Source organism: Geotrypetes seraphini, chromosome 11 (assembly GCF_902459505.1).
Source record: "Geotrypetes seraphini chromosome 11, aGeoSer1.1, whole genome shotgun sequence".
NCBI classification, from domain to species: domain Eukaryota; kingdom Metazoa; phylum Chordata; class Amphibia; order Gymnophiona; family Dermophiidae; genus Geotrypetes; species Geotrypetes seraphini.
In genome coordinates, this window is record NC_047094.1 from 55,685,558 (window position 1) to 55,702,386 (window position 16,829).

Genomic DNA, 16,829 nt, shown 5'->3' on the forward strand with positions numbered 1-16,829 from the left:
TAAAATGATTCAAACATTGCATAACTCTCCTGGTGCAAGATTATATATTAATAATAATTTATCAGATAGATTTAACTTGCGTAGGGGAGTTAGACAAGGATGTCCTTTGTCTCCCTTACTTTTTGATGTTGTTCTGGAACCCTTATTAATTGCAATCAATCAAACTAAGGAGATAAAAGGAATCCCATTCTCCAACTGGGAATTTAAACTTTCTGCTTATGCAGATGATATTTTACTATATTTAAGAGAACCGGGGAATACTATTCCATGTTTGCTTAATCTGTTAGAGAAATTCGGTAAATTTTCTGGATATAAAATTAATTGGAGTAAATCTGAAGTTCTTCCAATTAATGTTCATTGTACCAAAGGATTATTTGATTCATATTCATTTATCTGGAAAGATGATGGTTTAAAATACTTAGGAATTATTATCAAAAATACTATTGAAGATAGTCAAAGAAAATGAAAAACTTTTATTAAGAAAAATAACAGAAATGTGTGAGCAATGGAATCCTTTACATCTTTCTTGGTGGGGAAGAGTTCAAACAATTAAAATGATGATATTGCCTGTGGTTTGCTATCAAATGAGTATGATACCAATATTTTTTCAGGGGTCATTTTATAAAAAATTAAACAATCTTCTTACAAAATTTGTTTATTTGGGTAAACTCCAGGATCAGGATTGGCGGATTTAAGATCGTCTGGAAACAATGGATAATTGCAGGTATACGGACATTGAATGATGTCATTTCAGAAGGATCAATGCTTAGTTTTTCACAATTGCAAAATAAATTCGGTTTAAATAAAACACAATATTTTAAATGGATGCAATTGAAGCAGGCCATTCAGGCAGGGTTCCCTGACTGGAAAGATCTTAATACTCAATATAGTCTGCAGGTTTTATGTTTCCAGGCGGAATTTTTGGGTCACCAAGCCGCAAAATGGTATAAATTGTTATATGGATTTTTAAATAAAAAAAAGAAAACTGGACTTAGGGATATTTGGAGTATTGAGATTGGACAGACAATTTCTGCTTCTCAATGGCCACGATTTTGGTCCTGGAGATTAAGGTCTACAAGGTCAGCATCTATGAATCAAACATGGATATTCTTGTTACATAGAGTGTTATGGACCCCTACGCGCCTGCAAAAGATAGATAGTACTAGATCCAATAGATGCTGGCATTGTAGAATAGAAGTAGGGACGCTAGATCATTTAATTTTTTTCTGTCCCTGTGTAAATGCCTTTTGGAATTTAATTTGGCCCCAAATTAATAAGTTATTAGAAAATCATGTAGGACTCTCATATGACACCATACTATTTGGCACTGCAATGAGAACTCAGAGTCCGATCTCAGCAAATAATAATAAGCTGCTATTAATATTGACAGGAGTCGCCATGCAACAAATAACTCAAAATTGGAAGGATTATACCAAATTAAATTATACATTCTGGTGGAACTCTGTCTGTCATATATACAAAATGGAAAAAATAATAGCGTTACAACAAGGGAATCTTCATAATTTTAAGAAAATATGGCAACCATTGACTAATTATTCTACTGATCAGATTTCTTAGCACATTTGTAATAGATATATAGGATTGGGGAGGGACTTATATAATTTTTGGAAATAAGAATTGAAAAAAAGGGATTTATTATTTATGATATGATATATTGATTGTAATTACAAATGTTATGTAATAATTAATTATATTATATGTGAATTAATTGATGTAAGAATAGAAAATTAATAAAGAAAAAAAAGAAAAGGAGAAGAGAACTGATGACTATTCACTACAATATTTTGCCAATGGCCCTCATATTTTTATAAATTTAGTATATGTCCCTCTTTGTACTGCTATTGCTCGTTCCATTTTAAATATATGGCATAATGTATTCCACCAAAATGTATAACTAAGGTTTCTATGATTTTTCCAATTGTTGGTTATGTGTTGGATGGCAACCCCTGTCATAACTAATAAAAGCTTGTTGTTCTCTGATGATATTTGACTTTTTTTCCTCATCATCATGCCAAATAGCACTGTATCGTAAGAGAGTGCCACATGATTTTCCAATAATGTATTTCCTTGAGACCATATTGAATTCCAAAATATCTTAATATAGGGACAAAAATAAAGTAGATGATCTAATGTCCCAGGTTCCAGATTACAGTGCCAGCATCTATTGGACTTAGAACTATCTAATTTTTGTAAATGAACAGGGGTCCAAAACACTCTATGTAACAAAAATAACCAAGTTTGTCTCATAGATGCTGACACTGTAAATCTCATTCTCCAAGACCAAATTCGTGGCCATTGAAATGCAGGGAGTAATTCTATAATTATGTGCTTATATATAGGAACATAAGGAGCAGAGAAGTAGGATGTGTAGGAGGTCAGGATCCTTTCAAAATCTTTATTCACAGTAGTATACAAAAATATTGAAGAAGGTCTCTTGACACGGCCGACCAAGGGGACTCACAGTACCTTAAGTAAAGGTTAGATTCTCTATATTGAATCCTGCAGTGATTCACAGGCAACGCTGTTTTAAGTGGCACAGCTGAAGGAACACATCCAAGGAGTATGTTTCTTCTGGGATTTCTAGCTTTTTCAACAGTTTCAGCTCCAGGGCTCTGGACATATGTGAACAGGTCCATCCTCTGACCAACCACAGTCTGGCTAGTTTTACCTCTGCTAATCCAAGGTTCAATCACGACTATTCACTTGGCTTCTCCTCCTTTAAGCAGGTCCTGGTCTCTAAGGGCTAGATTCACTAAGGACACCGATCGTATCCCAAACACTTTGCGACCTGATTGTTCCCTGACCCGATTCACTAATCTTGGTGTCAAGCAACCTCAGATCCGATCCGCACATGCAAATGAGAGGGGACAGCATGCAAATGTAGGCAGGCAGCAATTCACTAAACAAATCTGGAACACTGACTGGGCTGGCCAATCAACAAAAGTGACTGGTGGGGACCAGTCGCTTACATGCTTTCCGACTGCATCTCCTGCTCTCTGCTTGGGTTCTCCTGCCCTGACTCTCCTCTCGCCGCCCGACTCTCCTGCCCTTCCCCACAGTGTGAGCCCATGGTTTTAACCTGCGGTTTTAAAGCGGGTTAAAACCACAGGCTCGCAAAGTATAAAAAAATTAAAAAAAAAAAAAAAAAAAAAGTTTCCAGCTCTGCTGGGCATGGAGGGCCAGCGCATGTGCAGACCATCTACAGGCAAAGAAGATGGTCTGCGCATGCATCAGGATCGCTGGAGAGCGATCCATGCGGTCAGTTAGGGGCGTGATTCTGATTGCCCTCATTTGCATGAGGGCGCTTCGTGAATCAGCCCCCCAGCCACAGATCGGATCCCTCATGGATCGGATCAGATCCGTGGCCTTAGTGAATCTAGCCCTAAGAAGGAAAGCTCAGAGACCAATATCTCCTCTAATCCTAAGGCTCCTCATCAGAAGAGTCCTATTTCCTATCCCACTGTACATTCAGGGTGAGGAGACAGTCTGTTTATGAAGGTCATCCACAACCAATCAACTGTCTTGTGGAGGCTTGGATCCACTTCCCTCCTAGGCCTTCTTTTGGGCCTGACAAGGGATTTTCTCCCTTCTGAACAGTCTTATTTTCAATATCTCTGTCCTATTCAAAGAGTATGCAAATGATATCTTTTAGTTATGAGTACACTTCCCCCTCCAAATTTGCAGGTTTAGTACTCACGAATTCAGTTATTTGCGTTTTTTTTCTCTGATCCATCCCCTGCCTCCCCATACCTTACCTGGGGGTCTAGCGGTGATGCGGGGCAGGAGCAATCTTCCTATGCTCTTGCCCCATGCAGATCTGTGATCAAACTGGCTGCCGTGAGTTCCTGTGGTCTCACGAGACTGCAATTGGAACTCACAGTAGCCATTTTTGATGACGGTTCTGCACAGGGCAGGAGCATAGGATGATTGCTCCTGCCCCGCTTCACTGCTACACCACCAGGTAAGATCTGGGGAGGTCCGGGAGGCGGGGAGAGGTCCAGGAGGCAGGAGGGAGGCGGGAGTGGGTCAGAGTCGGCCCTAAAAGTTATTTGCGGTTTTTCAATATTCACGGGCCGGCTCTGCCCCTAACCCCGTGTATATGGAGGGAGAAGTGTAGTGCACTACTCAGCCCTTTCTAATGCTCAGGGAATCCTGTTGCCAGGGATTTGAGGGATAGCCCACCATCGCCACTACCCATGTAGCCTTCCCTGTCAAACTACTTCCTCCTTCCAGCAGGGTCCCCATTATTCACCCTGAATTTACAAAAGGGTTAGGGGACTACACACAGACCTATGTGGTTTTGTCTCCTCCTGGGGAATTCCTCCCGGGTACATTCTTTCCTGTGTGATAGGACGTACACCTCATCACAACGTAGCAAAGATTTATAATACTTCTCACTCCTAGATGTGTCTTTACTTATCATTCCCATCCAAGAAAAGTAAAACAGTATGCTACACCTTGTTCTGTAAAATAATTTTACTTTACCAGCCAATAAAAACTCATGAAACTTGACAGTTTGGAATTGTTTCTTCAACTGTGAGTTTACCTATCTTTGCATATTTTTGCAATACTCTGTAAATCTTGCCAATTTATGTATGAACTTGAATGGAGGCATTGCTGAGGGCAGAGTTATTTCCTAAAATATATATGCAAAATAACACAAAGGGCAGGCATACACTTGTGTATGTATTTTCAATAGAAAAGAATACACACACATTCCTCAGAAAACTGGTGTAACCCATCTGTAGCACATGTTAGATTGGCCTGCTATAAAATTAACCTTATACTGCTTGGTACACTTAGAAGGAGAAAAGAGCATTTTATTTAAAGATGTGTTTTGTACAGAAGTGGAAAGGACATGTGAAAGGGGATGACAAGAGTTCCTATACATCTTGGTTCAGTTTTGCTCAACATGATTTAATATTTCTGTAGGCCTTATTTGACTTCCTTTCCAAGTTATACTTGTGATAATGTTGTAAATTTGATAAAGAGAGGATGCTGTTTGCCCTAGCAGTAGAGAATTGGAGGTCAGTTGGGATAGGCGAAAGTCCCTAAAATATACATACAAGACCTAATTTGTTAAAAGGCCATGTTCTGCTTTTTGGGATGTACAGTGCTGTGCTGACAGGAGGTATTCTGACCTGGACATTTTCCTTGCTCCCCTTGACTCTACGTGGTATGGTGGGCAACACACTAGCTCACTTGACAGGAAGGGTGAAAAAGTCTCTTGCAAAATTTACTCTCAGTACTGTTTGTTTGGCCAGCATAAATAGCTGTAGTATTTTGGCTCATCAGACAACAGAACCAGTATTTTGGCCCACTGGACAATAAAGGGTGCGTATCATCTCCATGGCAGCCCAACCCCCATCCAACAAGACACCCAAGTGGAATATTAGCCCAATGGCTAGCCTAGCAAATGAGAAAATGGAATGTTGCCCCTTTATTCACCACCTCACTTGTGACTTAATGACACAAGTAGCCTCTAAGTTTCTTCCTACATTCCTTCTCTGTGATTCATTGCTGCTGAGTCCTGATTTGAGAAGAGCACGTCATTCTGTAACTCGAAATTGTGCTTTTCCAATTATGGAATGCTCTCTTTGGATACGTGTGATTCTGTACATCTTTCTGCAATTTAGGAACGTTTCTAAAACTAATTTATTTACACTAGCTTCTATAGCTGCTTGAAGATGAATTTGAAGCACAGAGGTGTATTTTAATAACTGATGATGTAAATACTTTTTTAAGATATTGTATGTCATTATGGGTGGTAACATAATGTATTAGTGATTGTGTGTTATTTTTATTGTAAACTGCTTAGTTGTAGGTGAGCCATAAATTTTTAAACAAGCTTTTATTAGTTATGACAGGGGTTGCCATCCAACACATAACCAATAATTGGAAGAATCACAGTAACCTTAGTTATACATTTTGGTGGAATACATTATGTCATATATTTAAAATGGAACGAGCAATAGCAATACAAAGAGGGACATATATTAAATTTATAAAAATATGGGGGCCATTGACAAAATATTGTAGTGAATAGTCATCACTTCTTCTCTTTTTCTTTTCTTTTTCTTCTTTTGGCACACCAAAGGGGGGAGGGTGTTGGGTACAATCCTATATAATAAAAGGCTAACTCGCGCATGCACACTCCTATTTGCGTGCTTCCATGATCAGTAGTTCCGTGGCCGCATGAGTGCGCATGCGTGAATCCCCAGCACTTCCCTACACTCGCCGGAAGGACTGGACTGAGTCCCCAGCACAAGCGCGTCGGCTCGAGACACTTCTCATCTCTTGATTACACATAACAATAAAAAATGCCCCAGACGTTAACACCAGCCGGAGAGCAAGTGGAGCGCCTGCGATCCACTGTCACGTGAGCCCTGCATTTGGTGTCCGCGATGCTGGCTTCCCTGCGTGCCTTTTCTGTACCGATTATGCCCGAACTCGCCAGAAATTGCAGCTACACCTAAGCGGAAGCTCCTCTCAAGAATTGCATGCAGATGGGGGTCGTGGCAAGGGAGAAATATAGGCAGACAGCTTTGTGATCCAACGTGAATCGAAGTAAACGTGCTTCTATTGACCTGAACAAAGCACTAGCAAGTTTTGAGCCACACCACCCGTCGGGCTAATAGCATGCGCATTCAACAGTTGTCAAAGCAAATTTCCATGTGCGCACGTTCACGTACCAACGAGTGTCGCGTGCCGGTTTAACTTAGGTAGCAGTGAAACACACTCACAGAAGGACAGGGGGCTAAAGAGACAGATTGAAAAAAAAATACAGTGGACAAGGAGAGAGAGACACACACAGACACTCACAAAAGGACAGGGGGTAAAGAGACACATTGAAAAAAACAAACAAACAACAGTGGACAAGGAGAGACAGACACTCACAGAAGGACAGGGGGCTAAAGACACAGATTGAAAAATAAAACCCCACAGATGACAAGAAGAGAGAGAGATGGAGAGAGAGAGACACACAGACACTCACAGGACAGGGGGCTAAAGACACAGATTTAAAAAAACACTAAAACCAGTGGACAAGGAGAGAGAGACACACAGGAAAAAAATAACAAACAGACATACAGCAGCCAAGGAGACAGACAACAAAAAAAATACAGACATACTTGCATACAGCGTCCAAGTAGACAGACAGAGAGACAGTGGGCAAGGAGACAGCAAAAAAAATACAAACAGCCAAACAACAGCCAAGGAGATAGATGGAAAAAAAGGCACACATACAGTAGCCAATTAAAAAGAGAGAGAGACAGTAAAAAAAAATAAAAATACAGTGGCCAAGGATAAATAATGGAAAAAAATACAGTGGAAAAAAAAATGGAAAAAAAATACAGTGGCCAAGGAGTTAAGACTGCAAAAAAGACATACAGATATACAGCTGCCAATGACACAGACAGACAGCAACCAAGTAGACAACAACAGCCAAGGAGATAGACGGGAAAAAAGGCAGACATATAGTAGCCAATTAAAAATACAGCAAAAAAACAAAAAACATAGAAACATACAGTAGCCAATGAGACATACAGAAAGACAACGACCAAGGAGACATACAGTAAAAAACCACAAACAATCATACAGCGGCCAAGAGACAGACAGACAACGGCTAAGGAGACAGAAAGAAAAAAATATAAACATATAGCACCCAAGGAGACAGGCATGCAACAAATAGGAAAAATATAAAAACTTTTAATAATTCAACCATACAATGGATATTAAAGCTCTCACATTAAGTTTTCAGTAATTTTTTTAAACTATTAAGATTGCACATCTATTCTAGCACCCGTTAATCTAACGGGCTTAAACACTAGTTTTACATAATATGTTATAATATATTCTATAATATGTGTATATTCTGATTGAAAATATGATGAAGGTTGGGAGGTAAGGGGGGGTAAGCGTATCACTAGATTTCTATGTAGTAGATATCAAAGTGCTATTGTGTAATAACTTGTTGATAATATATTATTTTGTGCACTTATTGTCGAATTTGAAAATGAATAAAGGGAAAAAAAAAAAGAAGAAATAGCCATACAAATTAAAATTTTTTATTTTTTTTTAAATAAATAAATATAAATACCTGTTTCAGTCTCCTAATTTCGTGTTCTAGCTCGCTCTCCCGTGTTCTGCTGTTATATTCTTGGAGCCCAGCACTGTTGCTCCGGCCTCTTCGCTGCTCTGAATCCAGTTTAAAGAGCTGCAGCTGCTCCAGTTGTTTCCTGAGGTCCTCAATTAGCTGTAGAAGACAGTATAGATATTTAAACATTTATGACTACTTAGATTACAAAATTTGAAAGAAGCCTATTCATTAAGATGCATTACTTTTGGGTACTTTTATAAAGTGAGCAATAACATTTATATACCAGTTATATACATAAATGTTTGAAATATTAGCATACATGTGCATATGTGCACTTATTCGCCCCCTAAATGCCATTCTGTAACTATGCACATATTCGTTATATCATGTAGGTTTCAAGTGGGTACAGGGGCGTAGCAAGCCCTTGGTTTTTTTGGTAAGCTGAAGGGGAGGGGGGGAGCAATGCATTTCTTCCTCCCACATGTTAAAAATATTACCTTTGCTGGTGGGAATACCGAAGCCCCACCAGCCAAAGAAATTCCCTGCTTGAGCTGCTTCTCTCCTCCTCGTGCTGCTGCAGTAAACAAAGTCAGCAGTGTGCCTCCAGATGCTGATGCTGGGACTCCTTGTGCATGCTCAGTTCATGCAAAAACTGAGCATGTGCGAGGAGTCCTGGCTTCAATGGCTGGAGGCACGCTGCTGATTTTTTCTTTACTGTAGCAGCATGAGGAGAAGGGGAGTGGCTCGGGCAGCTCCTTGTGATCCTGGACATGTCACTTAACCCTCTACTGCCCCAGGTACAAAAACATATATTGTGAGCCCACTAGGGACAGAGAAAGTACCTGCATAAAATGTGCACAGAACTATAAAAATTATTAGTTGTAGAAATATATTTATTAATGTGGTACTAGTATTGGGTTAGGTTTATTCTGTATGACCCCTTTGTTGAATATGCATTACCTTACTGCCCTTCTGGAAAGGAAAACACAGTAATTCAATTATATTTGAGTGGTGACCAACTTGTAGCTCCAAAAAATACTAGGCCTCCAGATGGTCAAGGGATGAAGGAGAGTATCGTGGAAGAGTAAACTAACCTATGCACCTGTAATAATGAATCTATTTTATGTTTTTATGTGATTTTGTGTTTAAGATGCCAAATTCCCTATATAAGGGGCTCGTTTCTGACTAGAATTTAGAACATACTTTGTCTGCATTTAAGACTTGTATGTCCTCATATATAGATATATTAATAAACAATTGTTAAACTGAGCACTGGCTAGTGTATATTTATTTCTACAGTAGCAGCACTTTACATATTATGTATGGGTACTTATTTGGTACTTGGGGCAATGGAGGGTTAAGTGACTTGCCCAGTCACAAGGAGCTGAGGTGGGAATTGAACCCGGTTCCTTGTCCACTGCCCTAGGCATTAGGCTACTCCAATCACCCCTCTCTCTATATATATTTGGTAATACTATTTTTTTCATCTGCAATATCTAGATTACCTAGCCTCTGTGTACTTTCCTCAACTTCTTAATATGTCCTCTGACTGACTATTGTTTGATCCTTCCTGTTACAATATCACATGTTGAAACGTACTTCCATTTCAGAAAAGGAACTGCTATTTAAATGGAACACAGGACACTCCACATGGGAAAGGCCAGCAGAGGGTAAGGTAGGGTGCAAGAGTCTTCTTCTCACCTCCTGAGTTGACTCCTTGTCTTTACTGGATTGGTGTCTCTCATGGCTCAGCCGGTCACTCAGCTTCCTCTTGTTCTCCTGCTCCTCACTAAGCTGAAGGGTTAGCTCTTCAATCTCATCCAGCAATTTCCTCTTTTCCTGCAGCATGAGAGAACATTACATCTGATGCATTTCTACACTATCACCCAATTTCCACCGTTGAATATTTTCAGAAGTTACAGTACTGGGGGGGGCATGGAGATCCCTCAGCCCTAACTCACTGGCATAATGTCGCTAGGTATTTAATTTTTTTTCTTTATGAATTCTACAGCTAAAACATCTTGACAGAGGCTTATATTTCTAATTTTTAGAAGAATTTATAATGGTCAGTGATAGTCTGCAATGACATGGCACTAAAGCTGCAACAGTGTGCTTTGTGGTGCTTTGTTAAGATTTCTGCACATCCAGGTCTTTATCATGTCCTTTGCTGAGCACTTTCATGAAGAGCACTGGATTCAGAGGTTCTGTTCCAAATCTTGGTGGAGACTGCAGAACTATTGGACAGATTGCTTCTGATTTAGGAGCAGAGATCATCACTATTGACTAGTAAATTAAGAACATAACAATGCCGTACTGGGACAGACCGAAGGTCCATCAAACCCAGTATCCTGTTTCCATCAGTGGCCAACCCAGGTCCCAAGAATGAAGTTATGAGCTCTCATGACACTGTAAGTCAAAGTGTTCACCTAGACTAGGGTACTTTTTCAAAGCATAGGTAAAGTACTGCTTTATTCATAGAAGCAGACTTTTATAATGTGGTAAAATTCAGCATGTGCATCCCACAAAACATGCAACTTTACCCAGCCTAATGAATGAAGAGCAGAAAGGGTTTGCATTCATGTGCATACTTTGTAAAATTCAGCTATATGTGTCTAAACTAACCTAGGATATCTGTGCATGGTAACGAGCAGCTATAAATGGAAGTGTATGAATTCCCTGGAATAATTTCAAAAAGCAGAAGGGCATACTTTCACTTTGCAAATTTACCAAAGCATCCATAGGGAAAAAGTATGCACACGGTTATAAAAATACCTCCTTAATATCACTTATTTGACAAGTTAGACAATTCACTCCTGTTTCTTCAGCTCTGCTCAGAATGGAACATAAACATTCTTCTCCCGAGATAAAATGAATCTGCTAATACGTCCGTAAATGTGACCCTCAGGTTATTGTCACACATTGTTTGGGAATTTTGTTAGCTGCTTTGGGCTTCTGAGGGAAAATGACTTAGAAATCAACATTAGGCTGATTATATCTTTGGGGAGGATGGGATATAAAACAAATTAAATATATAAATATATCATGGAAAGCTATAGCTGGCTTGTATGCCTCACCTCTTCCAGCCGCTCAATATTTGCTTTCAGGCAGGGGACACAGGATCGTAGTTCACCGTTCTCATCCTCTATCTGATGTAACCTAAACAGAGAAACCAAGCCTACATTGAGCAATGCATCACAATATCACTCTGCCAATAAAATGGAACAGTACCAAAAGACACATGTGGAGAAAATCTGTTACCACACTGCCCCCCGCAGGCTGTCACAGCAGTATAATGCTTGACTACAGATATGACTACCCTGCTAGTAGCACAGGACATCATAATGACGTAACCCTAGTTCTTTGCTCTCTTTTTCCCTCCCTCCCTCTTCTCTTCTATATTTTTCAGGCCTTCATCTGTTGTCACCCCACTACTTGCATTTAGTCATTTTTTGCCCCTATAGGGTGAGTTATGGTCTGAAGAAACATCTCCTGAGAGTTACTGCATTCTGTCTGAAAGTGTCTTTTGGGCTTTTAATTACTATAAAAAGTTTACAAACATACACAGACAAAATATCACTTAATATGTTGAAAAGTAGAGTAGAAATACATGAATATGAGACAACAAGTCAAGAAATGAAATACGTGTAATAGTTGTATTTTGTTCCTCGTTTAGAATGTGATGTCTGTGATCGATATGGATTTTATGTAAGTTTTTATGTAACTCACTAAGGTTTTAAGTGGGTGACAAATTTTTAAAATAAGTAAATAATTTCAAATTTCAGTGAATAATAATAAACTTTTATTAATATTAACAGGGGTTGCCATTCAGCAGATTACAGGGAATTGGAAAGATTATACTAAACTGAATTATACTTTTTGGTGGAATTCAGTGTGTCATAAAATGGAAAGGGTATTTGCTCTACAACAAGGCAATTATAATAAGTTTAAAAAGATTTTGGGGCCACTGACGATTTATTCTGGTGATCAGACATCTTAAACACCTAAATATTGGAGAAGATAAAGGGGGGGGGATTATGAAGGATAATAATTGATAATTGTTATTTATTAGTATATGGGTGGGAGGGGTGGGCTTCTTATATAATTATTTATTTGGAATATTGCAAATAAGAATGTCAAGTGATTAATTAAGATATTTATGAATGATTGTTGTACACTTGTAATTTTTGAAAATGAATAAAGATTAAAAAAAAAAAAAATAAGTAAATAAATAAAATAAATTAACAGTGGCCTGATTCTCAGAAACCTATTATGCATGTTAAGAACAGCTCATTGACAAAAGAATCATAGCACTTATTTAATAAACTGTGCAAAGTCTGAGGGATATATGTTAAAATGTTGAGCAAAACTATCAGTCAGACTAATACCCAAAACCCCACTGTCATACACAGAATCTGCCAATCCATCTGATTACTGTCTGCACCCCACAGTCTGCTTGATGAGGAAAAAAATCCTTTTATTTCCTTCCCATTGGGACTTTGCTCAGAATTTACACTGTAATCAAGGTGATTTTCAAAGTTATTTCTGTGGGTAAAATAGTTCTTTAAGCAACAAATCAGCTTTCATAAAACCACCTGCTCTATACATGGGTGGTGCCATTTCATGTGTACTTTTACCTATAAAAGGCAGTGTGTGTCCAGGGGCAGGGACTGGAATTATCCACATATTTTTGATTTTTACAAAGTGCACACTTTTTTGTTTCAAGAAAGTATTCATATGAATTAGAAAGTGTAAAGGTCCATGGGTAGTAGTCCTGGGATAATTTTCAAAGTCAACAATAGTGTATAGTGCTTTATTAAGAGAATGCCATTTTAGAGTCATTCATAGGGCTTACATTTCACAAATTCAAGCCTATAAAGCTAATCAAGTTGCATCTCCTCTGTCTCAAATGTGGGTCGGATGAGGGTTCTTTGGTTGGGGGCAAGAGGGCTGCTGAAAATTGGATGTTTTGCTTCTCCCAGCCCCAGGAAACTGAAGCAGGTTCACAGTGGACCACACGTTGGCTGTTGCAGTGAAGAGTTGAGAAAGATCACTACAACAATGGGGGAATCCTGTTAGCAGGCTAAGAGGAAGAAAGGGATGCAAAGAGACATTCAAGTTCAGAGTAAAGAGTTGCACGGGGACAGAAATCCCACCCATCCCCGCCCGTCCCCGTCAGGATCCTCTCCGTCTCCACCCATCCCCGCAAGGAATTAACTCCATCCCCGCCTGTCCCCATAAAAAGCAGCAATTACTTTTGACAGGATCATCAATTCCACAGTTTCTTTTGCTGTTTTCCTTGTGGAATCTCTTTGGTGGAACCCTTTTTTTGTTTTCTGTTCAGGTAATTAACTTATAAACCCCCTCTTTTACTAAGGCTGATGTGTCTATTATATTATATGGACGAACCCTTCTTCCAAAGCCTTCCATCCCTGTGGGAGTCCCGTTGGCTAGAGAGGGTCCCCGTGGGAGTCCCTTGGGCCAGAGGGGGGTTCCCGTGGGAGTCCTGTGGGTTATGGGGAATTCCCACGGGATTCCTGCAATCTCCGTCCCGTGCAGACCTCTAGTTCAGAGACACTAAGGGCTCCTTTTACGAAGCCGCGTTAGCGGCTTTATCACACGCACATTTTTAGCGCACGCTAACCCCCCAGCTAGCCGAAAAACTACCGCCTGCTCACGAGGAGGCGGCAGCGGCTGACAAATTAGCGCGCACCATTATGCGCGTTAAACTGCTAACGCGGCTTCATAAAAGGAGCCCTAAGGCACGAAATGGACCAGAAACAAGCAGAAGTTTAAAAGAAGAAAAGTCACTTTTTAGTTTCACATTTATTTACAGGTTTATGCATGGCTTATAAGTTTAATGTCTCTGGAAGGGTATACAGAAGTTTTTGGGACAAGTATTATGTAGGGTTATTCCACTCTCTTTTTGGGGTTTCCTGTTGGGAGTAAAACTGGCATTTGAATCATTTGTGAAAGGGAAAATGTTGTTGTTGGGCACAATGCCATTGTACAGATCCATGGAATACTGTGTACAATTCTGGAGGCCACATTACCACAAAGATGTGCTGAGAGTTGAGTCGGTTCAGAGAATGGCCACCCGGATGGTCTCAGGACTCAAGGATCTCCCGTATGAGGAACGGCTGGATAAGTTGCAGCTATATTCACTTGAGGAGCGCAGAGAGAGGGGAGACATGATCGAGACGTTCAAATATGTCACAGGCCGTGTCCAGGTGGAGGAAAATATCTTTTTTCTAAAAGGTCTGCTAATATTAATGGAAAAATTTTTTTGGATTCGGTTAAATAAATGGGAAATTATTATAACATAGGTATTAATTATAAAATCTTTTTGATATAAATATTTATCTATACATATTACGATACTATAAATGATGATTTTCAAATATATAAAATGATTTACTAAAATATTTATTATTATATATATTATATATATAGGAATAGATATATCTAATTTGAATATATGAAATTAGAACTATATATGAAATATATTTAATTTATTGAAGGGTAATATATTATTTATATCTAAGACTTGAAAAGATTAATATGATTTATCAAATTAAATTTGATATGAACTATAATATACAAGGGGATTTAATGAAGGTTTAAATGAATAATAAGGTGGATAAAGAAATATGAAATGTATTGAATTAGAGAATATTTTTATGAATGATTAGTTGCCTGGGGGAGGGGATTTAGGTTTTGCATGACCAATGTGTGTTCCAGGACAAACATTGATAGTGGGAGGGTCGGGAGGGAAAATAGAGGGTGGGAATGGGAATCAATATATATTAATTGTGCTGAGATCTAATCATGTATATTATCATAGAATATTGGTTAAAATTTAATGATAAATAAGATGGATATAAAAATTTATTCTATGAATGTCAATGGTTTAAATCATCCTATTAAGAAAAAGAAAATATTATCGTTCCTTAAAAATCAAAATGCGGATATCTACTTCATACAAGAGACCCATCTTTCTGAAACTGAATCTAAAAAATTATCTGGGGGTTGGATTTCTAAATGTTTATTTGCACCGGCTTTAAAGAAAAAAGCTGGAGTGGCTATTCTGATAAACAAAAAATGCAATGCGAATTTCAAATTAATAAATTATGACCCCTTAGGTAGATGGGTGCATGTCGAAATGGATCTGGGAAATACAACCATGAATTTATTCAATTTATATGCTCCTAATACGAATCAAATGGAGTTTTTCAAACAAATTCAACAATTACTTTTACCACTGGCTACATCTAATTTAATAGTAGCAGGAGATTTCAATGCTGTAATGGATCCAATTTTGGATTAAAAACCAAGTAGAATTATGAAATCATTAGGCTTAGATAATTTGATTCAATCTTGTGATTTAGTAGATATATGGCGTATTCTTCATTTTAATGATCAGGAATTTTCTTTTTGTTCTCAGGTCCACAAATCCTTTTCACGAATTGATTATATATTTGTTTCTAATAACCTAGCGCAGCGTGTGATAAAAGCAGTTATAGATCCTATTATAATTTCGGATCATGCTGGTGTGTGGATTAATCTTCAAAATTATGATATTGAACATTTAAATTCAATTTGGAGATTTAATAATATTTTTTTAGCGGATTCAAATTTTCTCGAAGAATTTAAATTAAAAATACAAGAATTTTTTCAAATTAATGATTCAGATAATATTAATGCTGAGATTTTATGGGACGCTTTTAAAGCAACAATGAGAGGGAATATTATTTCATACTCAGCATATATTAATAAACAACATAAAAAACAATTTCTTGAATTAGGAAAACAAATTAAATTATTAGAAAATAAATTAATTGAAAAATGGGAAAATAAAACATTACAAGATTTATTAAAATTAAAAGTTAAATATAATGAGATTTCTTCTCAATTTGTGAGAAAAGATTTATTTAATAGACAAGTTCAATTTTACGGAAATTCAAATAAAGCTGGAAAATTATTGGCAAATTTCCTTAAAGCAAAAAAAAAGAAAATCCAAGATTATTGCAATTAAAGATATACAAGGTAATACACACACTAACAATAAAGACATTTTAAGACAATTTCTTGATTTTTATAAAGATTTATATTCTTCTGAATCTTATAAAAATAAAGAACAAGATGGACAAAAATTTTTAAATTCATTTATTGGACCAAATGTTCCAGATCATATAAAAAGAAGTTTAGAAGAACCTATATCTTTAAAAGAAATAGAATCAGCATTGAAGTCTCTTAGAGTTGGATCCGCTCCGGGTGGTGATGGTTATACGGTTGAATTTTATAAATCATTTCAAAACATTATTTTACCATATCTATTAAAATTGTATCAATATCAAATGAATAATGGAAATATATCAGGTACTATGGCTGATTCATTAATTATTGTCTTACCAAAACCAAACAAAGATCCTACCTTGGTTTCAAATTACAGGCCTATTTCCTTATTAAATGTAGATGGTAAATTAATTTCTAAAGTACTAGCAATAAGATTGGCAAAAGCTCTTCCTTTCATTATTGATGTACATCAAACAGGATTTATTGCTAAAAGACACTCATCACATAACACCAGATTAGCATTTCACTCTTTAAATTTAGCAAAAAATATGAATGATCCAACTTTTATGCTATCTTTGGATGCAGAAAAAGCATTTGATAGAGTAGAATGGAAATTTATGTATCAATCTCTAGAATG

The 16,829-nt window shown here is 37.7% G+C and overlaps 1 protein-coding gene across 6 annotated transcripts in view; it reads right to left on the reverse strand.

The window, feature by feature from the left end:
- The window catches only part of RAB11FIP3 (RAB11 family interacting protein 3), a 247,074-nt gene that overhangs the window by 22,149 nt on the left and 208,096 nt on the right, over positions 1-16,829 (reverse strand). For all 6 annotated transcript variants that reach the window (XR_004541136.1, XM_033963921.1, XM_033963922.1 and 3 more), the window contains 3 exons: positions 11,194-11,275; positions 9,821-9,958; positions 8,120-8,275 (listed from right to left, as the gene is read on the reverse strand). Coding sequence is in view for 5 of the 6 variants with exons in the window: in XM_033963921.1 (XP_033819812.1) it covers positions 8,120-8,275; positions 9,821-9,958; positions 11,194-11,275 (376 nt within the window). In the remaining variant the exon portion in view is untranslated. The remainder of the gene's footprint in view (positions 1-8,119; positions 8,276-9,820; positions 9,959-11,193; positions 11,276-16,829) is intronic.